At 40.3% G+C, this 16,149-nt stretch overlaps 1 protein-coding gene across 2 annotated transcripts in view; it reads right to left on the bottom strand.

Moving 5' to 3' along the window:
- elmo2 (engulfment and cell motility 2) overlaps window positions 1–14,383 on the bottom strand; it is a 42,908-nt gene extending 28,525 nt beyond the window's left edge. For both annotated transcript variants that reach the window (XM_039649142.2, XM_039649141.2), the window contains exons 1-5: window positions 14,158–14,383; window positions 11,285–11,364; window positions 9,715–9,755; window positions 3,727–3,799; window positions 2,120–2,170 (exon numbers count right to left, since the gene is read on the bottom strand). In XM_039649142.2, the coding sequence (XP_039505076.2) occupies window positions 2,120–2,170; window positions 3,727–3,799; window positions 9,715–9,755; window positions 11,285–11,362 (243 nt within the window). In that variant the 5' untranslated portion in view covers window positions 11,363–11,364; window positions 14,158–14,383. The remainder of the gene's footprint in view (window positions 1–2,119; window positions 2,171–3,726; window positions 3,800–9,714; window positions 9,756–11,284; window positions 11,365–14,157) is intronic.
- Window positions 14,384–16,149: the final 1,766 nt, after the last annotated feature.

Raw genomic sequence — 16,149 nt, forward strand, 5'->3', positions numbered from 1 at the left:
AGTGTAGTTTGTAGTGTAACAAGAGTGTTTAGTGCAGTGTAGTGTGTAGTGTAGTGTTTAGAGTAGTGTAGTGTTTAGTGGAGTGTGTAGTGTAACAACAGTGTTTAGTGTAGTGTGTAGTGTTTAGTGTAGTGTAGTGTAGTGTGTAGTGTAACAACAGTGTTTAGTGTAACAACAGTGTTTAGTGTAGTGTGTAGTATGTAGTGTAACAACAGTGTTTAGTGTAGTGTGTAGTGTTTAGTGTAGTGTAGTGTGTAGTATGTAGTGTAACAACAGTGTTTAGTGTAACAACAGTGTTTAGTGTAGTGTGTGGTGTTTAGTGTAACAACAGTGTTTAGTGTAGTGTGTCGTGTAACAACAGTGTTTAGTGTAATGTGTGGTGTTTAGTGTAACAACAGTGTTTAGTGTAGTGTGTGGTGTTTAGTGTAACAACAGTGTTTAGTGTAGTGTGTGGTGTTTAGTGTAACAACAGTGTTTAGTGTAGTGTGTCGTGTAACAACAGTGTTTAGTGTAATGTGTGGTGTTTAGTGTAACAACAGTGTTTAGTGTAGTGTGTCGTGTAACAACAGTGTTTAGTGTAGTGTGTATTGTGTAGTGTAGTGCGTAGTGTGTAGTGTAACAACAGTGTTTAGTGTGTAGTGTGTAGTGTAACAACAGTGTTTAGTGTGTAGTGTATTGTGTAGTGTAGTGCGTAGTGTGTCGTGTAACAACAGTGTTTAGTGTAGTGTGTAGCAGGGGCGTAGCCAGAATTTTATTTTTGGGGGGTCCCGTCTTTAAATGAGGGGGCAACATTATTTATATATATATCAAGTTGATCTTTCCGTGCTTTTTAAAAAAAGTGTAATATTGTACTTTGAGTTTGAGCGCCTGCCATTGTCACGGCATATTAACCAGTCCCTCCAGGATTTCACGATTTTTTTTGTGTGATTTTTGCGATCAAAATGACTGATTTTGTGGTGGTAATTTCCAAAAATTTGTGAAAAAATTTGAGATTTATATTCAACATTTACCATAATAGTATTCAGTCCTTCCAGAAAAACACGGAGTTTTTTTTGTGATTGTTGCGGGCAAAAATTGATTGATTATGCGGCCAGTTTTCTTTAAAAATGCGATGGAATATGTGGGATATTTATGCAATTTTATGCGATGAAATTGCTGGAATTTACAAAAATTGAGGGAACTTGCAAAAATTGCGGTTTGATGAAAAAGAGAAAAAAAGTGATTCCCCCAACATCCTGTTAATATAAGAGTCATTTCTTATTACTTCCTTTGATAAAAAAGCATACTACATCATAGAAAGTGCTGGGAATATTTAATTTCTCATCTTGTTTTATTTCAGACTCTAAGAGTGTAAATAAGGTGTGGCCCCTTTAAGAGCTGCGCGCTCCCTGTTGAACTGTCGAACACCCCATGTGTGCGGGTAATTTCTGTTTAATGCTACTACTTTTATCTTATGTTGTTTATTAAGTAACGATGTGACAGTAGAACGTGTGACAGACAGTTATACGAGTTAGATTTGTGAGATGTCAATCGCCTCCGTGAGTCTGTCTGGCGTCGCGTAACTGCGTCACTTGATAACGTTCCCATGGAAACAGGGGGAAATGGCTGCTCTTGTGTGAAGCAAACGCAACATTTTTCAACTTTCTGCTAAGATACATGTGACTTTTTTTGCAACGAAAATGCGAGGATTATGAAATTATGCAAACCCCGCATATTTTGCACGGAAATCGGCAATTTATGCGGCGAAAGTGAGGCGTATTTGAAAAAATGCGGCCCCCGCATAAATATGCGGACTTTGGCTGATTTTGCATTGAATTCAGCGATCGCATAATCGCGTTTTTCTGGAGGGACTGTTTAGTGCAGTGTAGTGTGTAGTGTTTAGTGTAACAACAGTGTTTAGTGTAGTGTGTAGTGTAGTGTAGTGCGTAGTGTGTAGTGTAACAACAGTGCCCGTATATGTGCGCAGACGCGTAGTCTTTCTCTACAAATTACTTATCTAGCCTTAAAAAATCATAACACAGAATCCATGTGACACCATGTTATCAGTGCAGAGGTGAAGGGGAGGAGGTCTTCACAGGAGACACAGCAGAAAGTGTGTGTGTGTGTGTGTGTGACTCACAGGAGAGATAGCCAGGCGGAGGATACAGCCGTTCTTCATTTCACTACGACTCTGAAACACAAACACAGATTATATCCATTAAACTCCTGCGTCACGAACAGAACATCAGCTTCTCCCAGTAGCACCTCAATGCAGTACATGAGATCCACGGGGAGGAGTCAGATCAACATCCGAGGGGTGGAGATGGGGAGGATTAGGGGTGGGTTTAGGGATCAGGGGGCGGAGTTGGGTAGGTTTAGGTGTATGTAAGGTGGGAGGAGTTGGATCTGGATCTGACTAATATGCATAAGTATATGCAAATAACCCTCAACCAAATATTATTATTACTCAGTTCTTAAATATATAATTACACTGTAACAATGACACCTTAAAATAAAGTGTAACCATGATCTGTTATCAGAAGAAACTGTATAAGTTATGTATTTCAGAAATCACAGTTAGTTAAAAATATAAGGCAGAAACAATGAGCTCTTTGAAGTAATGAATACTTGCCTTTAATGAATACTACACTGAAAATTGTAGCATTGGTGCATATTGATTCAGAGTTTGCGAATGATATTTATATGTTATGAGGATTAAATAATGATACAGAATATTGTTTTTTTAGCTACCAATGTGCAAAAAGCATTACTAAACAATGATCAAATATCAGTTATCGCACACTGTGAGGGTTATTAAACATCAACTTATAGTTCTCAGCCACGTGAATGTCTCAAAATAAGAAAAACAAAAATATGTGAGTTGTGGGCACTTGTGATCCATATACGACATCTGCTATTTCAATCACTACAGCAGGATATTAACATGAAAAACAGTCCCCCAGTGGTGAAAATCCAGCTTTTAATGTTGTTTATGTGTCTATGTGGTGTTTTTATGATTTAAGACAAACCATGTGTAAATTCACAAGTCGACAGCATTGCCGAGTGTTTTCTCCTTAAAACTGCAGTGAACCAAAGACAGTCTCAAAAACACGGTTTGAAATCGCTGGTGTTTCTGACGTCACAAACTACCTTGTAACCAATCAGATCAACGTGTGATCGTCAACCAATGGATCTCTTCGAGCTGAGCGAGTGAGTGGAGGCGGGGATCATTTGCATATTCATATAACCACACATACTAAATGAGGCAAGGGTGTCGAGTTACATTAAAGATATTTTAAACCATGATTTTTGGTAATTTGGTAAGGAAAAACATTTAAATATGTAATTTTGGTGATCAAAGATGAGTTTTAAGGGATAAAATTGTCGACCACAAGGGGACTTTAAGCACCTTAATGTACTAAAACAGCGATATTAAAAGATCAAGTTCAATATATAGCTTATTAATGATGCATACGAGCAGATGAACCCAGGATATTAATGCAATGAATGGTTTAGGTCTTCTTTAAACGAGAAACTGTGTGTTTTATGTATATTTTGGGTTCTGGATCTGCTCGCCTGTACATACGCATCATCAATAAGGTTTATACTGAATTTGGTCTTTTAATATGTCTTACTAGCACTTAGTACAAAACTGGTAAAAACAAAAATGTTTTGCCCTCCAGGTGTTCCTATAAGTGTGTGACGTCACGTGAAAACTGTGAATATCCAGTTCCAGTCGATTTTCACCAGTTCAGTGATGTAGAGCTGTGGCCCGTCAGCGTAACGCAGGGCGAACTGCTCCGACCCCGACAGAGACCATCTACAACACACACAACACACATTCATGTCACCAGATCCAGCATCTCAGTCACGGTGACCCAGAAACACTTCATGCACTAAACAACCACAGCGTTCTGCTCAGATGTGATCACCTAAACACTGGAGAGAGAACATCAACGCTCAAGTCATGAACAATCATGTTGTTTTCCCATGTACTGGTCAGTTTTGAGGTCTATTTTCAGACTAGTAGAAAGAAAACATCTAAAATGCACATTTGAGTGTTTATTTTATTGCACTTTATCTGTAGATTTCAATTCCGATCAATAACTTTGAAGGCTGAGAGTCAGAAATCAAACTTTCCTATATATTCTAGAGGTTTGTTCATATGATTTTCCTGGTTTATACAACATTTTACTCTTGAAAGTGGTGAAAAGGTATGTTGTTCTGTCTGTTGATGGAGGGATAGACTGCAAAAAAGTGTTTTAGTCTTGTTTTCGGTCCAAATATCAAAAAATTCTTAAATGAAGATGCAATTTACAAAAGTAGTAAAATGGCAAAATTAAGCGAGTTTTACAAGCAAAAATACTGTATCTGCCAATGGGGTCAGAAATGTAGTGTAGATACATCATAAAATTTATGATTATTTTACTTAAGACATTATATCATTTTACTACTTCAGTTAATGCATCTTCATTTAAGAATTTTTAGATATTTGGACTGGACACAAGACAAAAAATACTAAGTAAGAAAAGTGTAAAACGTAATTTTTTGGTGTAAAAAAGAGAACTTTAACAAGAAGTTTGCACCTGGCTTTATCCAATGTTCAGGGCCCGGTTCCCCCGATAACGCTCACTCTTAGCACGCTAAGAAGACTCGAAAGATATATCTTACCAAAGTTGTTTATATTCCTAAGTGTGTTCCCCGAAGTGTCCCTTAGGAAGCATCTTAACACGCTGCCTCTTACATTCGACGTTACAAAGGGCCTGTCCCAAGTGAAGGTGTTGAATTAGCTGGCATCGATTGCTCAGGAATCGATTTTCACTTAACATTAAGGAGTTAAGAAAGACAACACTTTCTATGCAAATGAAACATTCCTTAAATTATTCCAGTAACTTTTATTTTTACAGAGTTTAAGTTATCAGTAAAAAATAGACTATTAATTCAATTATCAAATTGTCAGTAATATGTTCACACGATACGTTGTGACGGGTTCCGTTGTTATCCCGTTGTGCCACTTGTGCCACGGGTGGGTTTGTCTTGTCATGTTTAGTGATTCTCTGTCTGTCTATTAGTCAACCCAGGTGTTTCCCATTAACCACGTCCACTTGTTATCCTGTCTAGCTTGTTTACCTCTGTATTTAATCCCTGTGTTTCAGCCCTGTCTTTGTGAGTTCTTGATGTTGTAGCATTGATGTTGGTTGTTCTATCCCTGAGTCCTGTTTCCTTCTCTGAGTTTGTAAAGTTTGAAGTTTAGTTTAATAAACGCACTGCTTCCTTCTTGCTTCAACCACTTAATGACAGAAGAACTCAACAAAGAATCCTGCAACATTAGAAGGCAATCTCCAGCCAAGTGGGCAGCTACGCCTGGGCCTTATTCCCAGAAGGGCTGCCGCCAAGAACGCCATGCCAGAGCTTCACGTCATGCTAAAGCTTCATATCATGCCAGGTCTTCACATCACGTCAGGTCTTCACATCATGCCAGAGCTTCACGCCATTTCAGAGCTTCTTCATGTCTAGCCAGGTCTTTCCGTCACACCAGATCTTCTCAACGTCACTTCCGCCCATGTAGAGACTGTTCACGTCACATCTGCCCATCCAGAGACTGTTCACATCAGTCTGTCCATCTAGAGACTGTTCACGTCACTTCTGCCGAACCAGAGACTGTTCACGTCATGTCTGCCCAGTCAGAGACTGTTCACGTCAGTCTGTCCATCTAGAGACTGTTCACGTCACGTCTGCCCATCCAGAGACTGTTCACATCACGTCTGCCGAACCAGAGACTGTTCACATCAAGTCAATCCAATCAGAGACTGTTCACTTCAGTTCTGCCCATCTAGAGATTGTTCATGTCACGTCTGTTCTCCAGAGACTTTTCACGTCACGTCTGCCCATCTAGAGACTGTTCACGTCCCTTCTGCCCATCTAGAGACTGTTCACATCACTTCTGCCCATCTAGAGACTGTTCACGTCACGTCTGCCCATCTAGAGACTGTCCACGTCACTTCTGCCCATCTAGAGACTGTTCACGTCACTTCTGCCCATCTAGAGACTGTTCACGTCCCTTCTGCCCATCTAGAGACTGTTCACGTCACGTCTGCCCATCCAGAGACTGTCCACGTCACTTCTGCCCATCTAGAGGCTGTTCACGTCACTTCTGCCCATCTAGAGACTGTTCACGTCCCTTCTGCCCATCTAGAGACTGTTCACGTCACTTCTGCCCATCTAGAGACTGTTCACGTCCCTTCTGCCCATCTAGAGACTGTTCACGTCCCTTCTGCCCATCTAGAGACTGTTCACGTCCCTTCTGCCCATCTAGAGACTGTTCACGTCACGTCTGCCCATCTAGAGACTGTTCACGTCACTTCTGCCCATCTAGAGACTGTTCACGTCCCTTCTGCCCATCTAGAGACTGTTCACGTCCCTTCTGCCCATCTAGAGACTGTTCACGTCACGTCTGCCCATCTAGAGACTGTTCACGTCCCTTCTGCCCATCTAGAGACTGTTCACGTCACGTCTGCCCATCTAGAGACTGTTCACGTCACTTCTGCCCATCTAGAGACTGTTCACGTCCCTTCTGCCCATCTAGAGACTGTTCACGTCACGTCTGCCCATCTAGAGACTGTTCACGTCACTTCTGCCCATCTAGAGACTGTTCACGTCACTTCTGCCCATCTAGAGACTGTTCACGTCACGTCTGCCCATCTAGAGACTGTTCACGTCCCTTCTGCCCATCTAGAGACTGTTCACGTCCCTTCTGCCCATCTAGAGACTGTTCACGTCACGTCTGCCCATCCAGAGACTGTCCACGTCACTTCTGCCCATCTAGAGGCTGTTCACGTCACTTCTGCCCATCTAGAGACTGTTCACGTCCCTTCTGCCCATCTAGAGACTGTTCACGTCACTTCTGCCCATCTAGAGGCTGTTCACGTCACTTCTGCCCATCTAGAGACTGTTCACGTCCCTTCTGCCCATCTAGAGACTGTTCACGTCACTTCTGCCCATCTAGAGACTGTTCACGTCCCTTCTGCCCATCTAGAGACTGTTCACGTCCCTTCTGCCCATCTAGAGACTGTTCACGTCCCTTCTGCCCATCTAGAGACTGTTCACGTCACGTCTGCCCATCTAGAGACTGTTCACGTCACTTCTGCCCATCTAGAGACTGTTCACGTCACTTCTGCCCATCTAGAGACTGTTCACGTCCCTTCTGCCCATCTAGAGACTGTTCACGTCCCTTCTGCCCATCTAGAGACTGTTCACGTCACGTCTGCCCATCTAGAGACTGTTCACGTCACGTCTGCCCATCTAGAGACTGTTCACGTCACTTCTGCCCATCTAGAGACTGTTCACGTCACTTCTGCCCATCTAGAGACTGTTCACGTCCCTTCTGCCCATCTAGAGACTGTTCACGTCCCTTCTGCCCATCTAGAGACTGTTCACGTCACGTCTGCCCATCTAGAGACTGTTCACGTCACGTCTGCCCATCTAGAGACTGTTCACGTCACTTCTGCCCATCTAGAGACTGTTCACGTCACTTCTGCCCATCTAGAGACTGTTCACGTCCCTTCTGCCCATCTAGAGACTGTTCACGTCCCTTCTGCCCATCTAGAGACTGTTCACGTCACTTCTGCCCATCTAGAGACTGTTCACGTCACTTCTGCCCATCTAGAGACTGTTCACGTCCCTTCTGCCCATCTAGAGACTGTTCACGTCACGTCTGCCCATCTAGAGACTGTTCACGTCACTTCTGCCCATCTAGAGACTGTTCACGTCCCTTCTGCCCATCTAGAGACTGTTCACGTCACTTCTGCCCATCTAGAGACTGTTCACGTCACTTCTGCCCATCTAGAGACTGTTCACGTCACTTCTGCCCATCTAGAGACTGTTCACGTCCCTTCTGCCCATCTAGAGACTGTTCACGTCCCTTCTGCCCATCTAGAGACTGTTCACGTCACTTCTGCCCATCCAGAGACTGTCCACGTCACTTCTGCCCATCCAGAGACTGTCCACGTCACTTCTGCCCATCTAGAGGCTGTTCACGTCACTTCTGCCCATCCAGAGATTGTTCACGTCACTTCTGCCCATCTATGGACTGTTCACGTCACTTCTGCCCATCCAGAGACTGTTCATGTCACCTCTGTCCATCTAGAGATTGTTCACGTCACGTCTGCCCTTCCAGAGACTGTTCATGACACGTCTGCCCATCTTGAGACTGTTCACGTCACGTCTGCCCATCTAGAGACTGTTCACGTCACTTCTGCCCATCCAGAGACTGTTCACGTCACTTCTGCCCATCTACGGACTGTTCATGTCACCTCTGCCCATCTAGAGATTGTTCACATCACGTCTGCCCTTCCAGAGACTGTTCACGTCACTTCTGCCCATCTAGAGACAGTTCACGTCACTTCTGCCCAGCTAGAGACTGTTCACGTCACATCTGCCCATCTACGGACTGTTCACGTCAGTTCTGCCCATCCAGAGACTGTTCACGTCACTTCTGCCCATCCAGAGACTGTTCACGTCACTTCTGCCCATCTACGGACTGTTCACTTCAGTTCTGCCCATACAGAGACTGTCCACGTCACTTCTGCCCATACAGAGACTGTCCACGTCACTTCTGCCCAGCTAGAGACTGTCCACGTCACTTCTGCCCATACAGAGACTGTCCACGTCACTTCTGCCCAGCTAGAGACTGTTCACGTCACTTCTGCCTATCCAGAGACTGTCCACATCACTTCTGATGATTTCTCCATGACAACAACTGACAATCACCGCAGCTGCTCTTAACTTTGAATAAACATGATGATTATAACATCGCTTCCTCGAAATGTATGTCTTTTCTGATCGGAAAGGTAATTTATTACACCATTTCTTAATTTAAACGACTATAGTGTTATTATAAGAGTAAATAAAGTGTGTGGTGGAATCATCTGGCGCTAAATTTAAATGTTTAACCGTTTGCGAACAATCTCGCCGGTGATTTGCGTTGCATTCCGTGAACTTTCTCTTAGTACTCCATTTGGAGTGTGCCTCTGAAAAATCTCTGTTTCGAACGCTATGTAGCCCTACCCCTTCGCCCTACCCCTCGATCTCAACAAGAATCGGGACACCAAGGGGTGAATTGGGATTGAGCCTTAATGCGGTATTGATTGCCATTGGTTTAAAGGCTTAAGGGCTTAAAGCAATATGCCGCCGCGTTAGCCTGGCAAGAGCAGGCCTGAGAAGGTCCAACAGCTCCATAATGAGTTGTCTTGGGAGGCAATTTTTTGTAATATAGTCTAACGAAAGTGTGACTTACAGAAGATATACTTAGCGTACAAACATGTCAGGAATCGTGCCATAAGGTTAAGAGAGAGAGGTCAAGGAATAGGTTAAGAAAAACTTAGTGTTTTGGGAAACCGGGCCCAGATTTCTGTTGTGGAAATATATGCAAATTAGTGCACTTTTAATTAGATAATAACTCATTTGCATGTTTAAAACAATTTAAGAAAACTTGTGATGCAAAGAATGTTTGCAATACAAACTGAAATTGCACATTTTTCACAAAACAACAACATATAAACCAGTGGTGCAGTATGTAAAATAACACATTTCACACTAGATTCATGAGTGTTTAGTTAGCAGTGAGAGAAATACTCAGATTTGAGGTCATGCAGGTTTGGTTCAGGTGTTTCAGAGAGACGCAAGTGTGAATACAGCACAATGTTTGTGTTTAGCTTCAGCTGCACATGGACTTACCCATCACACACTTCTCTAATGATGGACGCCAGTGGCTTCTTCTGAAACACACACACACACACACACATTACAGACTCTCTGCTGTGAATCTCTTTAGTCAAACAGCACATGTAGCTTCTGCACAAATACTACCGTAATTACTAGTGGTGGACGATATGTTGCCATGACCGTTATGTCAGTATATATATTTGTCATTTTTTAATTATCAGCATCGGCTGATCATATTTTCTGTTTAGCTCATTTGTCGGATGCGGGACTTTTATTTTGAAAGTGATGAGAACACCAGCGCCTTCATGTCCAAAGTTTTCCACGAGATTCCAACTTGAAAAACACATACTAATGTCATTTACATCTTTTAGTTTGTCAAGAGATTTAAAGTGTCGTGTTTGAATAGTGCACATGTGTGAACGAGCTCTAGTGTGTAAGAACGAGTCTATGATTGAATCTGGAAATAAAGAAAAATTCGAAATATTCCTCAGACGCATGTCTGTAATTTAAATCAAAACATCTCGCATTAATTCAATCTCAAACAGTTTCATTAAAAGTATTATTACTACTACTTTAACTCTTTCCCCGCCAATGATGAGATTTCCAATCGGCAATCCGTGTTTTTACTGTTATAAACCAGTAAATACACTAGGTGACGAAATAGTACATTTATTAGTATCTTCTGAAATAGTGCAGCATCTCCAGATCTGTAATAGACATAATTTTTACTATTAAATTCCCACAGATGAACAGGGGATTTCCTTCAAAATGTGTAACCTTAGTGTACTTTATATCAGTACAGTAGTAGCTGATAACTGTTTCTACTGTGGTATTTTGACTGAAGATATCATCATAATTCCATTTTTAATGAAAAAAAGGAGAGAAATGTGCTTTAAAAGGACAATGCATTGGTCTTTAGTGTCAGCAGGTCAAACAAAACAACCTGCATGTTAGTGGGCATCATTTTCAACACTTTTCCATCAAAAAAAGTTAAGTAAGGGATTACTCTTAATTTTTCTGTAATTTAATTACAGTTACTTCTGATGTAATTGAGCTAAATAATTGTGTGTAGACCAATCCGATTTCACGGCAATACGTATGCATTTTATGTGGCTCAATCATACGACCTCACTCATACAAACTCGAACTACGAATTACGGAATTAGTCATCTTGTAAAATAAGCATGATAGTGTAAGTGTAAAATAAGCAAACAATATTGGGTTTAACATCAAAATGTATTGTCTGATGTTAAAAAGAATGTTTATTATGCAACCTCCCTTTAAATTGTTTGGTCAGTTTAAGAATAATTCACACAATTTTATAGTATTTATTTGAAAGAATTAAAACAGTTTCGTGTCGATCATTGTATTATTCAGCTGATTGAGGTTGATATGGGATTTGGAAAGTAATTAGTAATTATAAGTAATAAAATACTTTTTAGAGAGAGTAATTAGTAGAGTGCAATCGAATTACACTGTTGAAGAGTAATTAAGAGTAACTAGTAATGAATTACTTTTTTTGTATTAACTTGACCATCAGTGTTAGTGACACTAGTAGCCTACAGGAGTGGTGAACACTAACCTGGTCGATTTCGATGAGCTGAGCGTTTGCCCCGGGCCACTCGATGGCCACCTTCACGATGTCCGACGGCGGCGGCATGACTGAAACACACACACACCCTCAGATCACACACACATCAATGACACGCTTTTTTTACCACGGATATCAATATGGCTTGTTTCCGCCACAGAATAAAACATTTTAAATGATATTAGCGAATTTTTATCTCACAATTGTGAGTTTATATAACGCAATTCTGACCATATATATCGCACAATTCTGACTATATATCACGCAATTATGACTTTATAACACACAATTATGACTTTATAACACAATTATGTCTTTTTATCAGGCAATTCTAACTTTATAACACACAATTCTGACTTTATAACATGCAATTCTGACTTTATAACATGCAATTGCGACTTTATATCACACAATTCTGACTTTATAAAACAATTGCGACTATATATAAAGCAATTCTCAGAATTTCTCACTTAATAACATGCAATTGCAACTATATAATCACACAATTCTGAGTTTATAACACACAATTGTGACCATATCACACAATTCTGACTTTATAACACAATTGCGACTATATATCAAGCAATTCTGACTTAATAACATGCAATTGCGACTATATATCACACAATTCTGACTTTATAACAGACAATTCTGACTTAATAACATGCAATTATGACTTTATAACACACAACTCTGACTTTATAAAACACAATTGCGACTATATATCACACAATTCTCACTATATAACACACAGCTGCGACTATATATCGCAATTCTGACTTAAAAAACAGGCAATTGCGACTATATATCACACAATTCTGACTTTATAACACACAATTCTGACTTAATAACACGCAATTCTGACTTTAAAACACACAATTCGGTCTTTATAACACGCAATTGCGACTATATATCACACAATTCTGACTTTATATCAAGCAATTCTGACTTTAACACAAAATTCGACATTATAACTTTATAACACACAACTGGAACTTTATATCACAAAATTCTGACTTTATAACACGCAATTGCGACTTTATATCATGCAATTCTGACTTTATATCACACAATTGCTATTATATATCATGAAATTCTGACTTTGTATCACACAATTGTGACCATATCATGCAATTCTGACTTAAAGTTTATATCACACAATTGCGACTTTATATCACACAGTTCTGACTTTATAACACACAATTACGACCATATCACACAATTCTGAGAAAAAAAGTCGCAATTACCTTTTTTATTTTTATTCTATGGTGGAAACAAGCTTCCATACAAATCAGCAAATTGCACATTCACAACATATTTAAACAACAGAATATATTGGTTTCTGCTCTCCCATTGGTAGTCTCTGCATCACTGCTCATTTGCATATCCGTCGCTTGGCCAGCGGTGGGCAACTCTCACAGAAACTCACTGACGTGCGCTGGCTGTGAAACGCTGAACACACATCAGTATTCTGCACACACAACACCGACTCTGACATGCTTTCTTATAGAAATGTGAACAGAGCTCAAGATGAATCTCTCAAACACTCACGGTGTGTTTAAAATCCTTGCTTTAATTGCAACTGTAAAAAGTTTTTTTTTGTTTTTTTTTTCGGATTATAACAACAGAGAGAACATTAAATCAAATTTTGGCTCAAGAAGATTCTTAAATAGTTTCTATTATGTGTTTATCCACATTTTACATTAGTGTTTCAATTATTGCCTGCATCACTCATGAAGATACTCATAAAAAGCAGAATAATATTGCTTTAAACTACCTAGAAACACAGAATAATAAGCATATCGGGTTGCATACAGTTCATTAACTTCTCAAAAACTTCCCAGTTTAAGTCAAAGTTCCCAGACAGCCACCGCCCTAGGGACTTTAGTAACAACTCGAATCATACCTGTAGTTTTCACATAAACCTGAAGGACTTGATTAGCTGGATCAGGCAAAAGTTATAACGATTTCATTCTTCATAATTTCATTTCCTCAATGTTATCTTATCTTACAACCTTAATTCTTAGGTAACACTTTAATTTATAGATGTTACACATTTTACACATACTATAGTAATAACAGTAAATTATGCATAACCCTAATTACAAGCAAATAGCCCTAAAGAAAACCCGGTAGCACTTTATTTTAGTCCTGCTCTGTACAATAATAACTAGGAAATGAGTTTTGACCCTGAATAACCTGAATAACATTATATTACCCAGCACTTTCTTTACATTTACTATAAAATAAAGTGCAACCCCAAACCCTACAGTAAACAAGTCCTTAAGTATAACTGTAACAAGGACACCTTAAATTAAAGTATAACCCAGATTTTTTTAAAAAGTTATGTTTCCTAAGAGAAATGAATCACCATGGTTACACAGACAGGATTCTAAACTAGAATTCTACACAAACGACCCCTCTGACATAATCGAGATGACGTCACAGCGAACCGACTACAACAATCCGTGTTTTTCTTGTCATTTATGCTTATAGATTTCGCACGGTGATATAATCTGTGACACTGTGTCTGATGTGCGTTTAGTGTTTAATTGTGTCAGGAATAGTTCGACACATATCGAGATGAAAGAATGAACATGACGTTTAAACACAATGACACTAGTAAACTCGAACGTTATTGAATGTGCGTCCATTTAATGTGAATTAAAATCGCATCGCTATCGGAAGCGTTCACACACGTCACGCGTTCTCCGCAATCTCAGACGCATCGATCATAAAACGTCAAATGGAGATGAATTCCCATGTAATCTCCATCTGGCGGCATGCAAATAGCGCAAATATCATTCTGACAGCGCTGTCATGCAGAAAGCGAGGGTGTTTTCATGCTTATGTGATATTCTTACCCCAAAACCAGCGATAAAACAGTGATGTGTGTGAGCTGCTGTTCAGATGGAGGCTGATGGGCGGAGTCTACGCCATTACATCTTCATCACCGCACTCCTCCTCAATCTGATCACCACATTCATCTGTTATATACCTCTAATCGTACTATATGATCCAGTACAGAGCGAGCTTTAACCGCTGTATTGTGCACGAGTGATTCAGCCCTCCGTCTGGCCCCGCCCACAGATCGCAGCAGCCAATCAGCACACGCGCTGCAGTGATTGACGTGATCAAGCCCCGCCCTGTGGTTCACTGCAGCGGATCAGTCCATGAGCAGAATCTGGGGAACGACTTCATGACTGGTTGACTCGAGACAGATGGGTAAAAGTACTGGGAATAAAGGCTGATGTGCAAAAACATGCTGTGGAAACTGGATGATTAAATTCAATGAAATATAGAAGTGGATTTGTTGAACACATCTCAATCATGACCTACTCTGTTGAAATGCATGTTAAGTAGAATTAAATTGCAATTTTTTTTTATTCTTGCATTGTCTATTCTAGTAGTTTTTGCTATGCTATTTATCAACGAAGCTGCTTATACTCTCTAGTTTCTAATGTTTTATTGATTCATGTTTTTATCTTGTATTTTGACTGGGACCTTAGTACACAGTTTTGTCCCTTCATGTGGAAATGTGCATGGAATGACAATAAAAACCCAAACCCTTAAAATGCAAAAATACAGAAGCAAATAGCCACAGAACAGAAGAGAAGCATCAACACATATAGATATAGTGTGTGTATGTGTGTTGCACATGTGAAGTGTCATGTTTCCTTCTAACTTTAACTTGAATAAAATCTTGCAGACACACTGGATGCATACAGCAGTGAAGTTTGATTCATGTACGCTGACGTCATGAAAGGAGGATGCATGACGTGACATCAGTGACATCCTTTCTGCTGAACATCTGAATTGACTAACACACGTTCAGCACATTACTGACTGATCATGTTTAATGCTCTTATGCCACCTCCAGATCTTCACTGCTGCAAGTGGCTGCTATGGATACAGCTTCACTGTTACTCAGTCGTCATGGAAACATGAACCCACGACCTCATCAATGCAAGCACCACACTACTGTTCGAGCTATTAAATTCCCTTAAATCATCCGACATCAGCATTTTAACTGTGTTACGATGTAACATTAAAACATCTCTAAAGATGACATGTACAATATTACAATATTTAGCCTCAAGTCACTCTAAAATTACACCAGAAGGACGCATTTTCATCATTAGCAATCCGTCATGTCCCAGCTTTCATCCAGCATCATAAAGTCCAGCATCATGTGCATTGAAGTGAAAATCCAGCTATTAATGTTAAATTTGTCTATGTGGTGTTTTTAATATGCTTTAAGACACATCATCATGTGCAAATTCATAAGTCGACAGCATTAATTGCTGAATATTTTCTGCTTAAAACTGCTGTGAACCAAAGACAGTCTCAAAAACACGGTTTGAAATCACGGGTGTTTCTGATGTCACAAACTACCTTGTCAATCAGATCAACGTGTGATCGTCAACCGCGCTCCACGCATACTAAACGAGGGAGTAAAGTTCCATTCAATGTATTTTAAGGCATGAAGAATTTTTTTTCCAAGGAAAAAACTTTTAAATATGTAATTTTGATGATCAAAGATGAGTTTTAAGCGATAAAATTATTGACTACAGAGAGGGACTTTAAGACTTTAGTGTTTGTAGATGAGGCGCTTCAGATGTGAGTTCGGGTGGAGATCGGCAACTCAGGTCTGGAAAGTGACTTACCTCAGTGTGAAGGAACAGGAAGATTCAATGTCAGTCCACTCTTGAAATGACAAGAGCCTTGCCTGAAAAGCTGCACTGCAAACACTGATAGGAAAATCACGTGAGGCTGTACAGAGAACAGGAGAGGACTGAGCCTTGAGGCACACCGCATCTGTAACGCCTTCGTTCATGGCCCATTTGAAAGCATTT

The sequence above is a fragment of the Pimephales promelas genome, chromosome 21 (genome assembly GCF_988280905.1).
Source record: "Pimephales promelas chromosome 21, fPimPro1.hap1.1, whole genome shotgun sequence".
Classification (NCBI taxonomy): Eukaryota; Metazoa; Chordata; class Actinopteri; order Cypriniformes; family Leuciscidae; genus Pimephales; species Pimephales promelas.